General features: G+C 37.1%; 1 protein-coding gene across 7 annotated transcripts in view; it reads right to left on the bottom strand.

Moving 5' to 3' along the window:
* The window catches only part of SNTG1 (syntrophin gamma 1), a 924,527-nt gene that overhangs the window by 420,437 nt on the left and 484,539 nt on the right, over positions 1-19,551 (bottom strand). For 5 of the 7 annotated variants that reach the window (XM_017965333.4, XM_035276805.3, XM_035276806.3 and 2 more), the window contains 2 exons: positions 15,844-15,897; positions 5,650-5,784 (listed from right to left, as the gene is read on the bottom strand). In XM_017965333.4, the coding sequence (XP_017820822.2) occupies positions 5,650-5,784; positions 15,844-15,870 (162 nt within the window). In that variant the 5' untranslated portion in view covers positions 15,871-15,897. The remainder of the gene's footprint in view (positions 1-5,649; positions 5,785-15,843; positions 15,898-19,551) is intronic. The other 2 variants (XM_054246489.2, XM_054246490.2) reach the window with 1 other exon arrangement.

Raw genomic sequence — 19,551 nt, forward strand, 5'->3', positions numbered from 1 at the left:
TGTGAAACCTCAGCCTGGTCTTTGAGATGTTTTTCAGACTTTGCATTCTGGTAGACCAGCTAATGCCACCCAGACCAGTGACTCCACCAGGATTAACTAAGTGACTGAAGACAGTTTTGGCAGCAGTGTGATTTAGGCCTGATACAACCAGTCAGTAGAACACATTCCCTAGATGCCTGCCCACCAAACTGTCCTTAAAACCTTAGTCTTCAAATATCCAGGCAGACCGATTTGAGAAATATCTCCTGTCCTCTTTGCTGCCTTGCCAGTATTAACCTCTTTCTTTACGGCACTACCTGCTGTCTCATTGCATTGGCTTTTTCTGTGCAGTGTGCAAGAAGAAATGGACTGAATTGTAACACTTCCTTTCAGCCTGAGCAAGATGGGTAAAAAGTGTCAAAGACTGTTCTAGAAGCAGCCTTCAGCTAATGTAATAGATATGAAGATATAAACAACAGCTTCCTCTCTATTGTGGGGCTGTAGAAAAAAACTATGACAGTATATAGTTCTCAGGATTTTTCAGCAGAGTGGAGCTTCATTTCCCCTGCTCGTGAGTAAACTGCATGAGAGCCATCCTGTTCTCAGTCCCCGGGCCCTGACTGTCCCATTTTCCACTCCGGCCTTCAGAGCATTACTTCTAGATAACAGAACAGCATCCTTGCCTGGGGTTTCTCAGAAAAACATCTGCCTTTTCTTGGAACGTTCTTTTACCCTTTCTGCTCACTGAAGCAGATTGAGATTTAGCACTCTATTTGTTGTAATACTCATATATGACTTTCTGCTCTCCAAAGTTGGATGATTATCTCTGCCCTAATCTCTTACTGTATTAAACTCCTCTCATAATTAGGTGATAAGTTCCAGAGAGCACATGTGACAATACAACACAAACAGTGCACTGTGAAGGGTCAAGTTTAAAGAGGGTCTTTTTTAATACAGAGGTGCCTGAGGGCCTTTACCAGAGAGAGGTTTTAAAAAACGGACAAAGGGAGTTTTCCCAGAGAAAATCTGGCAGTCTGAAAGTACAGCATGCTACATTCGCTATTGTAAATTGCCTTTCCCTAGATGCAGACCTAGAAGATACAATTCCTTCCCGGGACAGGAGTCCCAGGAAGTACTTTCAGGTAAGGAAAGCAGCTTGTAGCACAGAAGAAAAAAATTTTAAAAACGCACATGATCAGCTCAATTGATTCAGAGAAAGCATTTGACAAATTTCAATATTTTTCCATTATAAAATTCAACACTGAATACTGAACCAACTAGAAATAGAAGAAAACAACCTCACCATAACAAAGGTTGTATATGAAAAATTCACAGCAAATATCATACTCAAAAGTAAAGCTTCTTCTTTAAGATCTTGAATATAAGATCTTGAATAAGAAGAAAATGTCTGCTTTTACCACTTCTGTTCAGCATAGCATTGTAAATCCTAACCAGAGTAATAAAGCAGGTAAAAGAAATAATAGTCATCCAAATTTGAAGTGAGTAAGTGAAGTTATCTCTAATCGCAGGTGACATATTCTTGTATGTAGGAAACTATAAACATTCCATAATAAACCATTAGAACTAATAAATTCAGCAAAGTAGCAAAATACAAAATCAAAATTTAAATATCCATTACATTTCTATGCACTGCCAATAAATAGTCCAGAAAGGAAATTAAGGAAATAATTTCTTAGCAATATTATCAAAAATTATCAAATATTAAGTGTTTAACTTAAGCAAGGAGCTGAAAAACTTGTACTCTGAAAACAACAAAATATTGCTAAAAGAACTTAGAGTACACATAAATAAATGGAAAGATGCCATGTTCATCTATTAGAAAGCTTACTAGTATTAACACGTCCATATTACTGTAAGTGATCTACAGACTTAGCACAATCTTTATCAAAATTGCAATGGAATTTTTTCAGAAATAGAAAAATCCATTCTAATATTTATATGAGATCTTAAGGAACCCATATTAGCTGATCTCAAAATTTGCTATAAAGCTACAGTAAAAACAAACAAACAAAAGACACAACTGTGTGTGACTGGCAAAAAGACAAATAACATAGACAAATAAACTAGAATAGAGAGCCCACAGATAAATGTTTATGTATATGGTATATGATTTTGGACTGGATATCCAAATGCTAAAGAATGAAGTTGCACCCTTACCTAATGCCATGTACAGAAACTAACTTAAAATATAACCAAATCTACAAGTAATAGTAAAAATTTTAAAACCTTAGAAGAAAATATAGGGGGAAAGATTCATGACGTTGAATTTGGCAATTATTTCTTGGAGATGGTACAAAAGGTACAACCAAGAGAAGAAAAAATTGACATTGGATTTTATTAAAATTTAAAACTTTTGTACATTAAAAATACTATTAATAGAGTTAAAAAGGCAACCCACAATTCGGGAGAAATTGTGATCAAATCACATATCTGATAAGGGATTAATATCTAAAATACATTAAGGACTCCTGCGACTCAGCACCAAAATCAATCCAATTCAAAAATAGACAAAGGATATGAATAGACATTTATTCAAAGATGATGTACAAGTTGAAAATAAGTATATAAAATGGTGCTCTACATTATTAATCAATAGGAGGATGCAAATGAAAACCACAGTGAGATTCAACCTCACGCTTGTTTGGATAGCTATTATCAAAACCACAGAAAACAACAGGCTTGGCATGAACGTGGAGAAGATGGAACCCTTGCATTTTGCTTGTTGAAATGGTAAATGGTACAACTACTGTGAAAAAGAGTATGGCAGTTTCTTAAGACGTTGAGCAAAGAATTATTATTTTATCCAGCAATTTCACTTCTGAGTATATACAGCAAATAATTGAAAGTGATGACTCAAACATATTTGTATACCCATGTTTCTAGAGATATTTTTCAAAGAGCCAAGGTGGAAATGATCTCACTGTCCACTACTGAGTGAGTAAATAAACAAAAGGTGGTATAAATATAGAATGGAATACTATTCAGGCTTTGAAATGAATGAAATTCTGATATATGTTTCAAAATGGATGAATCTTGACATGGTAATTGAAAGAAGCCATCCACAAAAGGTCAGATATTGTATGATTCCACCTACAAGAGTTACCCAGAATAGTCAAATGTAGAGGCAGAAAGCAGAACAGTGGTTACCAGAGGTTAAAAGAAGGAGAGCATAGAGAGTTACTATTCCGCGTGTCTAGAGTTTCAGTATGGCATGATAAACATTCTGGCAATGCACGGTGGTGATAGTCACACCACAAAGTGAATGCACGAAATGCTACTGAACTTTATACTTAAAAACAGTTAAGATGGTACATTTTATATTATGCCAATTTTACTTCAATTAAAAAACGAAACATAGCTGACCATATAAGAGTGGGTCTATTTTTGGACTCTTTATAATGTCCCATTGACTCATATGCCTGAACTTATCACAACATCACACTGTGTTTATTATTAGAATCTTAGAGTAAGCTCTGAAATCAGGTAAAATAAACACTCCAACTTTGCTCATTTTATTCAAGATTGCTCTGGTTAGTGTATGTCCTTGTATTTCCATGTAAATTTTGGAATCCACTTGTACATATCTACAAAAGTATTTTGGGGTTTTGACTGGTTTGGGGTATTTGGAAAGATGTGACAGCTTATCAGTACTTAGCTTTCAATTTATGATCATGTTTTATTTCTCCATTTATTTGTTTATTTCTTTTAATTTCCTTCAGCATAGTTTCATAGTTTTCAGGATATATATCACATACATCTTTTGTTAAATTTGTTCCTAAATGTATTGTCTTTTTGAGGTATCATAGATTGTATTTTTATTTTATTTCTAGTTGCTTGTAGGTAATTTTAGAAACACAATTAACTTGGGCTATTGTCCTTATTCCCAGCAACCTGACTAAATATTTGTATTATTCTATCTTTGGTAGAATTCTTAAGGTTTTCTATGCATACCATCCTGAAATCTGTAAGTAAAGCCATTTTGCCTCTTCCTGTATAATTTTTGTTGTTTATATATAATTTTGACTTACTGTAGGAGCATAGTAAGCAACACTGATTAATGAGCCAAGGTATTACTCTTGACTTGCTTTCAATCTCAGAGAGAATGCTCAACGTTAACTCACATATTAATGAGAGGCTTTGGTTACATGACAGTTGTCATACTAAGAAAATTCTTGTCTATTCATATCTTGCTGAAAGTATTTTGTAATGGATGTTGAATTTTGTCACATGCTTTTGTGCTTGTTGACAATGCCACAAGATGTTTCTCCTTAACTCTGTCTTCCTTCTTCCCAACCCTCTGAGCTTTATTTATATGCACAATTATCTTTAAAAGAGAGAGTAGGTCTATGTGTGTCAGCTATTACTGACTGTGAAATTTAAAATCATTAATATTATTTCAGTATTGAGGTACTAAGTTTTACTGATTGTATTTCTTTGATCCGGCACCAGTGTGATGTATTTATTCTAGAGGGTCATGTGACTTGGCACCAGTGTGAGATATTTATTCTAGAGGGTCATGTGACTCATGCCACTTCTCTATTATTAACCAAAGGGAAGGAAGGACAACCCCTTGGGAACAGCTTAATCAGCCTTGACATCCAGGCCCATGATTCAGAATGATTTAAATGGTCTGCGACAAAAGAATAGTGAACAGTCTGCAAAACGTCTATTATCTTTAGTTGGCAAAGGCCTATTGATTTAGGGCCTTGTATGACTCCCAGAGGGTGTTAGTAAGAACTGATGTGAGAATTTGAGCTCAGCATTATTCACCACCAACTAAACACTCCAAGGTAAAGCTGTTAATAAGGTGAAAATTAAATATACATGCTAAATAGCTGCAGAGGTTTGGGCAACGCGGGGGGCAGAGTACATGATACTGTCTATCATCTTCTCCTGAGATCATATAAGGCAGCGTCGTTGCATTTAAGGGTGTTATTACACAATGAATGATAAACTCCAGAACTAGTTTTATGATGATGTCTTTTTGTAGAATAAAATCTAATGCCATGAAAGGATGTCTTCCACAGCTATGCTCCCTGGACATGAGTAAGTATAGCACTCATAAGTAAGCTTTGCACTGTAATTTATGGCTTTTACTGAAGCTAGATTAGCAGCAGTGTAATGTGTCAATAGATTGGAGCATTGGAGAAAAGAATTTGCACTTGGTCATAATTCCATTAGGGAGGCCCACGGAATTATTCAGTCACTATTGCAGGGAAGCATCATTCAGGCTGAGTTCAGTGACTTCTGCCTAAAGCCTCCTGCTTCTTTGATGCTGAAGGATGGGCCCCACCCTGGCACCACTCTCAATAGTTCAATGGCATGCAAGATAAGAGGAGGGCAGAGGACATCGATATGCACAGTTCTCAAATGTGGAATGATCAGAAAATGTGAGTGTCACTCCCATCATATGATGACAGCTAGGATTCATAGACAGGCTAACTACAGACCCAAAATGTGTATTCACAGACCCCAGGAAAGATGATCATACAGGGCCACTGCTTACTTAATGATGTAGGCAAAAAGTTACAGGCAGAACCATTGACTAGCTGGCTGAAAGAAAAACATGTTTAAAATGTTCTGTGAATAAACATTTTTATTAACCAAAAAAATCCCACAAAATTTTCAACAGAAGAAAAAGCTACTTACACCAGAATAGAAAGGCTCACCAGACACACATATCACATCCTGTTCCTGGATCATCAAAATGTCTTTGGCTAAGTGCAGCCGGACTTTGAAAGGCTCCTGGTTACCATCCTGCAGCAAACAAATCCCTGTCTTTGTCTTCAGATTAAAGAGAGAGAGAGAGAGAGAAAGATACACTTAGTTTATAGGTTGTAATTTTGTGGCCCATTTACAGCAAAACATGATGAATAACATTTCAGAGGTGGGCGCAAGGCAGTCGCTCGGATAATCAAAACTATGTCACAAAATTCACACAAACATGTGTGGGGTAAGGATTAGAGTACATGTACCACATTTCTACAATAATGGGAGTTTTGCTTAATAAATGTAATCCAAAAATTTAAAAATAATAGCTTTATTGAGATATAGTTCAAATTCCTTACAATTCAACCCTTTAAAATGTACAATTCATGTTTTTTTTAAAATTTATTTATATATTTTTTAAAGATGGGGTTTCACCATGTTGGTCAGGCTGGTCTTGAACTCCCGACCTCAGGTGATCCTCCTGCCTTGGCCTCCAAAGTGCTTGGATTACAGGCGTGAGCCACCGTGCGCAGCCGTAATTCATGTTTTTTAAATATAATCAGTGGTGTGCAACAATCACTGTAATCAATTTTAGAGCATTTCGGTCACTTGAAAAAGAAGGCACACACTCCTATTCCTCCATTTCCCCTCCCACTGCCCCAGCCTGCTCCAAACTGCACTACGTCAGCATTGCCAGTTACAAGCAAACACGTGCATGCATCTACACGTGCACAGACATGCGTGAATGAAAACAAAATGTCTGAACACACACACACACACACACACACATACACACACACACACACAGTTTATACCTAGAAGGAAGTAAGGGTAATAAGAGAAAGTAAACTACCCAAATGAACACATCTAATTAAAAACAGGGGAGTCTAGTTTAAGACCAAGATTTTTTTTTTTTTTTTTTTTTTTTTTGAGACAGAATCTCGCTCCGTCACCAGGCAATAGGCTGGAGTGAAGTGGTGCGATCTTGGCTCATTGCAACCTCCGCCTCCCAGGTTCAAGCAATTTTCCTGCCTCAGCCTCCAGAGTAGCTGGGACTACATGCATGCCCCACCACGCCCAGCTATTTTTTTTGTATTTTTAGACTCAAGATTTTTGGATACCTAATCCAATCCGTTGACTTTATGCACTTTGAGAAATTATGAAAACACACTAAAGATTTTTGAATTTATACTATGTAGCTTTGAACCAGCACCTTAGTAATCACCAAAGAAGTCCATAAGTCTTGTAATTTATCCAGAACATGCATATGAATCCCATTAATGTAAATATTCTCCCTAACAAGTGCACTTAACATTCCCATTTGTCACAGACACAAAAGGTAATTCCTTTGAGATACAAGAACATCTTTAGCTCTTATTCTGCACCAAAAAGTCCACAGGAATAATGATCACTTTGAAAATGACATTTTCATTTAATAATTATCCAGTCATTCTTAACATAGTGGGAAAATGCATAGGGATACATGTTTATCCTCAGAGTTAATTAATTTTTTTCATTTTTAAAAATTAGCACATAGTAATTGTATGTATTCATGGTAAATAATGTGATGCTTTGATACATGTATATTTTGTGTAATTATCAGATCATGGTAATTAGCATATGCATCACTTTAAACATTAATAATGTATGTGTTGTGAGAACACTCAAAACCCTCTCTTCCAGCTATTTGTGATATACAGTCCATTACTGTGAGCTGTGGTCATCCTACTGTGCTCTAGACTAACAGAGCTTATGTCTCCCATTTAACTATAACACTGTGCCTGTTGACAACCTCTCCCCATCTCTGACCCTTCCATGTGCCCCAGTGTGTGGTAAGCAGCATTCTACTCTCAACTCCAATGTCACTCACTATCAGGAAAATGCAATACAAAACCACAATGTGATACCACTTCACCCAGGTTAGAACGGTGACTAACAGAAAGGCAAAAGATAACAGATGCTGGTGAAGATGAGGAGAAAAGCTAACTCTTCTGACTGTTAGTGGAAAGAAGTATATCCTTTATAGAAAACAGATGAAGTTTCCTTAAAAATTAAAAACTGATTCAGCAATTCCATTACTGGGCCTATATCCAAAGGAAATGCAATCAGTATGTCTAAGGGACAGCTGTACTCCCACGTTTATTGTAACAGTATTCACAACAGCCAAGATATGAAGTCAACCTAAATGCCCACCAACACATGAATGGATAAAGAAAATGTGGTACTTATACACAAGGGAACACTATTCAGCCACAAAAAGGAACGAAATTCTGTCATTTGCAACAACACAGATAAGGTTAGAGGACATTTTGCAAAGTGAAAATTGCCAGGTGCAGAAAGACAAATACCATATTGTATCACTTATATGTGAAATCTATCCTTAAATTTAAGGCACACACTATCCCAGGCAAATAATACCAGATTTTTTCTTGGAGTTTCCATGGCTATTGCTGGGAGTCTGATCCCATATTACAGAGTAGTAAAAGAATACTCTGTAATACTGATGGGAATATATTTATATACTGCAGCCTCTAAACTGCTTTTCTTCCCATGTGCTGATGCATATTAATTTGTCCTCTATCACATACATTCTTATATTCATCAAGAATTATTTTGTAAAAGCTATGAGGTCTTTTTAGGAAAAACAGAAGCTTTTCCTTGAGAAAGGACAGCATTTTTTCTTCATCGATGGCGCTAGCACACAAATGCTCATGAAACCAGGCTGACTGATCTGGACAATATTTCAAGTGGATCCATCTAGAGGAAAAAAGCTTTTAGCACAAGCAGATTATACTTTCCCTAATATAGAACATACTTTTTCTATGATTTTACACAAAGCCACTCATGCTTACAATGGGATATTGGAGAGGGGCCAACATTGAGTCATTCTGAGTGATGAAGCCACTCTGAGGAGTGGAAATATGAAATATACATCAAAGCCAAGTGATCATAAATGAGCACATTTGCTGATTTTCAGTACAGTATATGCAGGACACTTTCCCCCAGAAGTGTAACGGAACAGCTGATAATCACAAATAATGCTCTGTTTGAACTTCAGGATAAGAGGAGAGTTTTCTCTGAAAGCGTCAGAAATATACTTTGGTACACATCAAAGAGATGCCAAGGATCATCAGGGAGAGTTTGAGGAACTGAAAGAAAGCTATGAGAGTGCCCCCATTTAATTTATATAGGGTCAAAGCTAACATTCACTCAAATCATATGTAAAATGTTCACAAATTATTAGATACTTCTCTGGAACTCAGAATACAGCCTTTGAGCTTGCTCTTGGGTCCTGAATGGATAAGAGTTGCCGAAAATAAAGAATGATTAGGATTTTTGTTAGAGTAAAACCCAGAAGTATACACACACACACACTCATAAACGCACATTCCAATAAATAGCTGCTGGAAAAAACAGCACACAAAAACCTAAAATGGTTTAAAATACATTTCCAGGGGCTAGAGATGTTATGTATGTTCTAACATGGAAATTCAGCTGGTGCACATGAAAATACGTTTAAAATCCCACACATTCATTAATTTTGCAATTATTGTGCAGCATTAACAGAGAGTCAGAGAAGAATTAGACAACAGTCCCTGACCTCATAGTATTCGTAATTATTTTATTTATTTTTCTTGAGGAGTTTTCCTCTTGTTGCCCAGGCTGGAGTGCAGTGGAGCAATCTTGGCTCACTGCAACCTCTGCCTCCCTGATTCAAGCAATTCTCCTGCCTTAGCCTCCTGAGTAGATGGGATTACAGGTGCTCGCCATCACACCTGGTTAAGTTTTTTTTTGTATTTTTAGTAAGAGATGGGGTTTCACCACCATCTTGGCCAGGCTGGTCATGAACTCCTGACCTCAGGTGATCCCCCCGTCTTGGCCTCCCAAAGTGCTAGAATTACAGGCATCAGCCATTGCACCTGGCCTCACACTTATTTTGAAAGTACGTGTATAAATAAAACACAATATGACATCTAATGTGGGAGCAACATGGGGAAGGAAATTGAATATTCTTGAGGGAAGGCGGTTTATAGAGAACAGGAAACATGTGGTTTGCCTTGAAAAAATAAATGGAGGAAACCATAATTCGAGGAGCAAATGCCATTTTAATCAAGAGGGAGCACATAAGTAAAGATTTGGAAGTGGGAAAATGCACAGGAAAAAGAAGGCGCACTCGCCGCCGAGCCTGTGTGGTCCAGCAGGGGCCGCTGCGGGAGAGATGTCCAGAGAGGACCAGGTGGCAAGTGGCGCCTTGATAGAAGGAGATTACCTGTGGACATCATAGACAAATGAAGCAAGGAGATGATATGTTCACTGTTATGTGTTCTACATGTATTTCTCGTTGCAGAGTAGAAGATGGAGAAGAAACGGACAAGTTAAGATGCCGTGCTACTAGGAGACTGTCTGACAGCAATGTTGACAGAAACAGACACTGAGTCAGGAAGCTGGGGACCGGCACACAGGCTCATTAGAGCCAGAGCTTGTCCAGGAGATGCAAGAAGATGAACCAACTCCATTTCAGGGCACTGTGTTGATTAGAATCATCATTGCTGGACTAAGATGCTCATTCATGAAATGTGGTCATATACTTCATTTATTTGTTGTTTAGTAATATTTATTTATATAGTGCACACTGTGTGACAAGCAGTATTGATTTGTTTTTCTCCCTTAGCAAAACTCAATGCACTATCTGCCTTTACAGATTAGACAAGTGCAGAGGCAACTGAAAGAAACAAAGGCTAGGATTCAACCAGGGCAGCTGGGCTCTTCAGCACTGGCCCGGCTTTCCCTCATCCCAGATTATTTAAGAAAGCCATGCCCAGTCGTCCTGTATACAATGACATGGTTATTGGCATTTTTCACTGGAGAGTGTTATGGTTATCCAGAATCTCCTAATGGGCTGTGCATAATTTTGAAAAAAAAAAAAAAAGAAGAAGAAGAAGAAACAACATCATCTTGAACCAGCTGTTCTTCATTTATTGAAGGAATTACCTCTAGAGAGAAAAAATGAGTAAGAGACAATTCTGGAACTCACAGATGATCTTCCCCGAAGACATGCTACTAGGAGACTGATATAGGAAGAAATTTGATATCCACTCCTTCCTGGAGTGTTTTAGGAGCTAAAATTGGGAGACTAAACCATGGAAACAGCTGCTGGTTGGCTCAGCAAACCTAAAACAACTCCACCTCCAAAGTCTTTACAGATCTGTGGACCCAAATTGTTTAGCTATGGAAAATGACCTACATAATTATTGGTCTCAAATTTTAATGTAAACTGAAGACAGGCACTCATCTTCTTTCTTTTTATTAATGTAACATTGTTTGTCTCCACACTTGGCTGACTTTGCATACCATTGCACATAAATAAAGGATTGTGGGTAGATTACAAATCTATCCACCTGACAAAGGGCTAACACCCAGAATCTACAAAGAACTTAAACGAATTTACAAGAAAAACTCAAATAACCCCATCAAAATTGGGTGAAGGATATGAACAGACACCTTTCAAAAGAAGACATTTATGCAACCAACAAACATACAAAAAAAAAAATACTCATTGTTACTGATTATTAGAGAAATGCAAATCAAAACTGCATTGAGATACCATCTCACGCCAGTTAGAATGGCCATCGTTAAAATATATGGAGGCAACAGATGCTGGAGAGGATGTGGAGAAATAGGAACAGTTTGACACTGTTTGTGGCAGTGCAAATTAGTTCAACCATTGTGGAAGACAGTGTGGGGATTCCTCAAGGACCTAGAAATAGAAATACCATTTGACTCAGCAATCCCATTACTGGGTATATACCCAAAGGATTATAAATCATTCTATTATAAAGACACATGCACACATATGTTCAGTGCAGCACAGTTTACAATAGCAAAGACTTAGAACCAACCCAAATGCCCATCAGTGATGACTGGACAAAGAAAATGTGGCACATAAACACCATGGAATACTATGCAGCCATAAGAAATGATGAGTTCATGTCCTTTGCAGGGACATGGATGAAGCTGGAAACTGTCATTCTCAGCAAACTAACACAAGAACAGAAAAACATATTCTCACTCATAAGTGAGTGTTGAACAATGAGAACACATGGACATAGGGAGGGGAACATCACACATTGGGCCTGTTGGAGTGTGGGAGAGCTAGGGAAGGTATAGCAGGGTGTGGGGGATTAGAGAGGAGGATTACCTAATGTAGATGATGGCGGGGATGGAGGCAGCAAACCACCATGGCCCGTGTATACCTATGTAACAATCCTGCACGATTCGCGCATGTACCTCAGAACTTAAAGTATAATAAAATAAATAATTAAAGTAATGTGTGTAATATAGATACTGTTTGAATTTATTTTGTACTTTATAAAATATACATAAAATGTAATTTTAAAGGAATAAATTATTTAAAAATTTTATATCAAAAGTGTTCTTCTCTGCCCGATGGATGATTCTACATGGTACCTGGATTTTACGAAATCCACATTGGAGACTATTTGCTTAAAGGAATTATTAAAAACCAATATTTCTTAATTGCCAAAAGGCAGCACATTTAAATTATGAATTAGCTATGCTTTCTGCAAATCAAGAAAACACTTATGAATTTGCATGGGTTTACTCTTTAAACAAATCTCACATTTAAACTTGTTGAGAATTTGTACTTTCTTAAATATAGGACTTAGGTTGGATCTTTATAAAAGTAGAATATTGTTCATTTTCTACTTAAAAGTTAAGGCCCTTTTAATTAATGTTCTAGTCTTTCAAAGAGTACAAAATGTATTTTCATAAAACATTAAAATCTATGCTCTTTTGATTTTGAAATATACTCACAATATCAGATGTAAGAAACAAGAAACTACAAAAAAGTAGGCAGAAACCATGATGAGAACTGCAAATTCGCTTGCAAGTATGTGCGGTATTTCCATGTTTCAAGCGCCAAATAGAATTTAATTTGTCTTATAAACCTGCAGTTTGAAGTAACGTGATTTCTTACACTGTACTGCGTGGCAGCAGCCGCACACTAAATGTTCTTTTAGGTGAAGATGCTTCAAATTGCATCTTATGATTCATATTCTCATTCCTGGATTACTTTTAATCATGGCCTTTTCCTTAACTAAATTCTAGCCATTGTTCAAGTTCTAGTGCCAGACTCCCTTCCCTTTGAAGCCTTCTGAGATCATTCTATTCAAAGATGAGTCCTCACTTTCCTAAACACATGGATTCCATTAAGTAGATGTTCACCCCCAAAATTACTCATTATTGTCTTTTGGTATCACATACGGGGACTTCAGCAATACTTAGCTTTATAACACATGAGGGATTTCATTTCCGCTTGCATGTTGTTATCTCAAGAACAGGTTGTCCCTCTTTTCATTGCTAAGAATCACTAATTGACAAGAACTAGTGCAATAATCTCTTCATAGTGAGATTTCCTTCACTTCTTGTTGATTGGATCAGTCATCGATTATATTTCAGCACGTGAAAGATCAAATGGCATCAGACGTGTATGAATTATTAAATTATTAAATATATGTAATAAAGAAATATGAATGTTTACAATCAACACAAAATCATGGGTCATATAGTAAGGAATGTAGATGTGAAATTGAAATATGAGGAAAAGCTAGACTGTCTCTGCTGTTAAAACGTATAATCGCCGGGCACAGTGACCCTCACCTATAATCCCAGCACTTTGGGAGGCCGAGGTCAAGAGATCGAGACCATCCTGGTCAACATGGTGAAAACCTGTCTCTACTAAAAATACAAAAAATTAGCTGGGCATGGTGGGGCGTGCCTGTAATCCCAGCCACTCAGGAGGCTGAGGCAGGAGAATTGCCTGAACCCAGGAGGCGGAGGAGCTACAGCTTCATAACATGCAGCCTGTGTGCTGGCGTAATCACATCTTGAGTCTGCGCAACTGAATCCCCACCTCTGCATGAAGTCATGCACACTCTTCCCTCTCCATTGCCCCACAGAACCCTCCTGTCACCTCTCTCTGGGAGACACTGCTTCAAAGAATACCACAGGTGCTCTCCTTCCTTGCAACAAGTAATAAAACTATTGATCAAAACCTGCATTCTCCTGGAGAGTCATTTGGTACTTGCCAGGTAAATAAACCCTGTCTTTTTTTGCGGGGGGTGAGTAACACGTTGACTATGATATCATTTCCAGCAATGTAGTATGTAGCATGTAGAATGAGATTTAAACTTAGAATCAGGAGTTCCAAATTACATGATGGCTCCATTTTAAGGAAGTAACTACTTGGTATTTCAGAAAACCTTCCAACTTCCTCTAATGCAGAGTGACAGTTAGGCTAAGTGACCTCACTGGCTTCTGTCCACCTAAGTGGTCTCAGACGGTACATTTCCGGGGAGCTTTTTGACTTCTGTTTATCTCCAGTGCAATTTGATCATCTTTAGCACATCTTAGAGTTCTGTGTTCCACATGTGGATAACTGTGGCCCAGTACTTTGAGACATTTTTACTCCCTACTAGAGACAGAGTCTAAAATGGTATAGATTCTGAACAGGCTCCTTAAAAGAGAACAAAAAGCTACTACCTAAAAGTAAGGATCAGAATATGACAGTATCACCATTATAAATGAATTTCTGAATCTTAACAGATTTGAGAAATATCTCAAATCAATACATCAAAACAATTTTGTTTACAGAAAGGTCTTGTAAATTCCAGCCTCTGAAATCCAAAATAAATCAATTGTTAAAATAGTATTTGGCCAGTGTCCAGTCTCTCTCAAGTGAATCTCGTGAATCTCGTGTGACCCATATGTATCTCATTCACACAAATATCCACTCCGGTTCAATGAGTGCCTTACTACTCAAGACATAAGGTTACATAGTAAATAGAAGACTTACTATATTTAAAATTAAGTACGCAATTAAAACCAGAAATGATACAATGAAAATTTTAAATACAAAGCTTCTAGATCATTAATTCAATTTTTAAAAATGTATGAACCAGTAAGTGCTAAGTTAAAAAGATGAATAAGGTGTACATTCTGACCTTATAGTATTTAGTGCAGCACGTGAGAAAGGTTTTTAAACAGAAAACTGCATTGTAATTTGACAAATGTTAGCATAGAAATATGTTTAAAATGTTATCATGCTTGAAGTATTAAGAGTAGAAACATAAGAACAGAACTATAAAAGCAATTTATTAGTTTTCTGAAAAACCTTATATTTACATCCTGAACTTTGTATCAACTGTGACAAATATTTTCAAATAGATACGTTTGCAATTGCTTAGAAGAAAATAAGGAGTTACTTTCCACAAATTCGTGCAAGAATTGTAAACACGTGACATTTCACTAAAAAGCAGTCTTCACACGGTTAAGAACTGAAGTTTTCCCCGGGTTTGATTTTAACACTACCAGAGGTAATCCAGTTACCGCTGGTTTTTGTTGGGTTATTTATATACAACAAAAAATAATTTAAAGCTTCTAAACAAATATAAAACATTTTTAAGCTGCGTGTATTAGCATTTTGCCTGAAAAATAAAAAAAAACAATGCTTTGAATGTCACGTATTTAGTTAAGAAAAGAAACAGTGTTTCTCCTTAAGATGGAGGGTTATTTTCCCTGAGGCCCCACGTCCACGCACTATTGACCTGCACACTTGAATACTCTTTAACATGAAAGAGTAATGTGTCACTTTAACTCATGCTGAAATATGATGACTGCTCTACAGAGAATCTAGACTGCTGTGTATTCATACTTAAATAACATGAATTGCTTAAATAATATCAGAATCATAAAATCATGGAATTTTAGGGCTGAAAAGAAGCTTAGATGTCTTCTAATTTATTACAGTTTACATGAAAAGAATTCTTTCCAAAACTTCCACTACCTGAAAAGTGCAGAGTTAATGGAGAGGAGCATCTCAATTATATTCAATATGCTCCAGTCTTCCTAAAGAAAGAGTTAAAAGTCTGAGGCTGTCCAAGCCGTTAGGTTTTCTATCTTTGCAGAAGGAGAATGTAATCTGGAAGGAAAAAAGCCCAGCCCACACTCTCCGTCTTCCACCAAAAGCAGAGTTTCCCCTGTGTAAACTGGAGCCAAGTTTTCCTGCTTATGTTCTGTTTTCCCTGTTTGAGAAGCAGAAAGCCCCGTACTCACCTCCTCACAGGCGGTTCTGAAATCCATGTGCTATGGCACCGCAAAGGATGTCCTCTGAAAAGACACAGAAATGGTAATCCATTAGGCACAGCGTGGCGTGTAAAGGGCACACTAATATAGTGTAGGAAATCGTGAAGCAGATCTCATGGGAAAATTGTGTATACAACCAGCTGTAAGGAACAATAATATACTAAAGAGAGGGACATGGAGAGATGACAAAAAGTCTTAATCCCCAGCTTTTTGGAAGTATAAACATCCTGCCATTGTTCGGCATGATGAAGAGCATGCATTTCCAGGCACCTCTGCACCCCGTCAGCAGGTGTTCAGACTCCACGTACCATCAGATCAATCTCTCCTTGCAGGTGATAGCTCATTCCCAACATGCATTGTGAAACCTGAGTTTGCAACTGGGAAAGAAACTTCAAAAAGAGTAATTAAAGGTTGTCTTTAATGTGGTTATCTCATAAAAAAGGTTGACTAATCTTTCTCCTTTTAATTAAAAAGCTACATGCATGAATAATTCTCTCTGGAACTTAACATTTTATTCACAACAATATGATGTAAGGAAGCAAGCTATTTGTCAGCGTGAATAATACTAAAAATAATCAATGTGTGAAATAGCTAAAACAGATTTGCTGATGGTCACTATGGTACGTAAATGAGGAATGTGGATCTAAATACATGTAAATGTTTTTGTGAAATTCTTCTAGAGTGCTCTGTTTTCATTACTTGATACACCTAACAAAACTAGCATTTGGCACAAAAAGTTGACACCAAGACACTATAAAACAAAGCAATGCAGAGCCAAAATATAATGGCTAAGGAAATGAGACGTCAAAGAAAGATGGATGATCGTTTCCTGAATGGAAGACTCTACACCACTCAAAGTTACTCCATCTCTCAGCCTTTGGAAGAGTAAACTATAGCATCCTTCTTTGACAATTCCTTTTTAATTATATACTATTGATGAATGTTTGATCAGGTTAAGTGTGGTAAAACAGAGTAGGAGTTATCACCATGCTGTCACTGAACTGATTTACTATTGACTTTGAAAGAATAGAGATTAGCCATCAACAGTAGTAACCAAACACATCCTATAATCTATTAAGTATTTTCCCTAGGTAAATCTTGTGAACTGTGGCCTCATTAGTATTAAGGAATTTTTTATTACTAACTTAGTTATGCTTCAAAATTGCTCTTAAAGATTTCATTTGAAGAACTTGTAAATATCTTGTCTCTAACTCTCATGCAGTTATTCTTTTACTACAAAAGAAGAAAAATTTTGACATGTATTGGGTATATAAAAACAGGAGATGTCTGGAATTAATATCTTGCTACTAAAAGCCAACCAGGGAAATAGATGTGATGATGATATTGAACCATCTAAACATAACTTCATACTTGTTTTATATGCTGAATTTAATTTTAATGCATACATTTTAAATTTTTAATTATTTCATAATATGGAACATTGAGCAGGTGCTGTATCTATATCTTTCACCGTTTTTAGCATATCTTCCTTTTTAAAATTCTAATCTTTTTTATTAAAACATTAGGTAATGATATCAGTTGTTTGTTCAGAAAAATAATTAAAATATAATCACAGAGAATTCCTACATACCATTAGATGAAATTCACAGGAGGTAACTGGTTTGGATTGAGTTCCTACCTTAGGTTCTAACAGACTAAATCAAAATGAAGTTACTCATGCTAAAGCTTCACATCACCGAGCTGAAAGCAAGTTGTTTGTTTGCCTTTCCAAAACCTTCGGAGAGGGAATAAGAGCCAAATATTCAAACAGGCCAATTTTAGCTGGCATTAAAAGAAGTCCCCTCTGCTTTAACCCCAAAAGGAAAGTAACTTTGAAATGACTAATCTGTGTTTTGGCTTTTATCCTGCTTTCCTCAACCCTTTTCTGCATTTAAATCCCATCTCTGTGCTCAGTTGATCAGAACACCTTGTTCAAAGGAGGTGCTGCCCTGACTCAGGATCACAATAAAGGCCAATCCAATTATTTAGCTACATTTGTTGTAATTTTTTCTTATGACAGTTCTCCACTTCTTCCATTTTTCTCTACAGTAACCAGATCACATTAGTATGTCACACTGATTACAATTACTGAACTGCTATTGACACATTATTACTGTCTAAAGTCTAAACAGCATCCTAGTTCTTCCTATTGCCTGCTTTCAGTTAAAAGACCTTGGCACTGGCGAGGCATGCTGGTCAGGAATGTATAAGATACTCTTCCATTGAGATTATGCTGATGTTCTTTTTAATCATTATAGAGTAGTTATGGGTTTGGGGGGAAAGATCTCAGAAGTAAAGTGTCCTTTTCATTCCAGTCAATCAAAGATACATGTGCACGATCTGATTTAACACTCTGAATGGGTGCTAACATTATCATCCTGCTGACACAATGTTTGTCAGCTTTTTCTATTGTAAACTTCCTTTTTTCTCTTCTCTCCACACAGCGCTGGTTGGAGAGAGGTTATTATGAGTAGCTCACACCTAAGGAATTGGAGGCTATGCTTCCCATTCCTGAGGCTGCCCCCTATCTATATAAATTTTTTGAGATCACTCTGCACAAGGAGATAGATCTGTTCTCTACCATTTATTGATCGAGCCAATCATTTTCTTTAGACCCTGTCTTCTGACAGAGCAAAGAAATATCTGTGTGTATTCTAACTCATGTTAGCATGCACATATCCACAGACATTTCCATATAGACCATCTTCATCTTTATCAAGATGAACAAGAGTTATTAGTGATGCTCCACCTCTAATACCAACAACAGGTGCTAGTCTAGTCTTCTTTCTTTGCTTATCTGTAAATTTCTACTGTACAAGCTTGATGAATGCTTGTTTAGGTAAGTGGAGTAGAATAGGATGACAGGTGTGACCATGTTGTTGCTGATAGATGATTACTACTTGCTGTGAAAGGAAATAGATTGGTCATTTTCAGTAGGAACTGAACATGTCATACAATTGCTCAAGTGTTTCCACTGGATAAGTCTCCAACAATGAGAAATCTAGTTTCCAATAATCAACCATTCATGTGCTCAGTTGTGCAACCCAAGTGTACATGTACAACCACAAAAATGCTAACCCGTTGGTGGGAGTGTAAATTAGTTCAACCATTGTGGAAGGCAGTGTGGTGATGCCTCAAGGATCTAGAAATAGAAATACCATTTGACCCAGCAATCCCATTACTGGGTATATACTCAAAGGATTGTAAATCATTCTGTTATAAAGACACATGCACATGTATGTTCATTGCAGCACTGTTTACAATAGCAAAGACCTGGAACCAACTCATATGCCCATCAATGATAGACTGGATAGAGAAAATGGAATACTATGCAGCCATAAAAAATAAGTTCATGTCCTTTGCAGGGACATGGATGAAGCTGGAAACCATCAGTCTCATCAAACTGACACAAGAACAGAGAAACCAAACACTACATGTTCTCACTCATAAGTGGGTGTTGAACAATGAGAACACATGGACATAGAAAGGGGAACATCACACACTGGGGTCTGTTGGGGGTTGGGGGAACCAGGAGAGCATTAGCAGGGGGTGGGGGATTGGGGAGGGATAACATTAGCAGAAATATCTAATGCAGGTGATGGGGGATGGAGGTTAACAAACCACCATGGCATGTGTGTACCTATGTAACAGTCCTGCATGATCTGCACATGAACCCCC

The sequence above is a fragment of the Callithrix jacchus genome, chromosome 16, assembly GCF_049354715.1.
Source record: "Callithrix jacchus isolate 240 chromosome 16, calJac240_pri, whole genome shotgun sequence".
NCBI classification, from domain to species: Eukaryota; Metazoa; Chordata; class Mammalia; order Primates; family Cebidae; genus Callithrix; species Callithrix jacchus.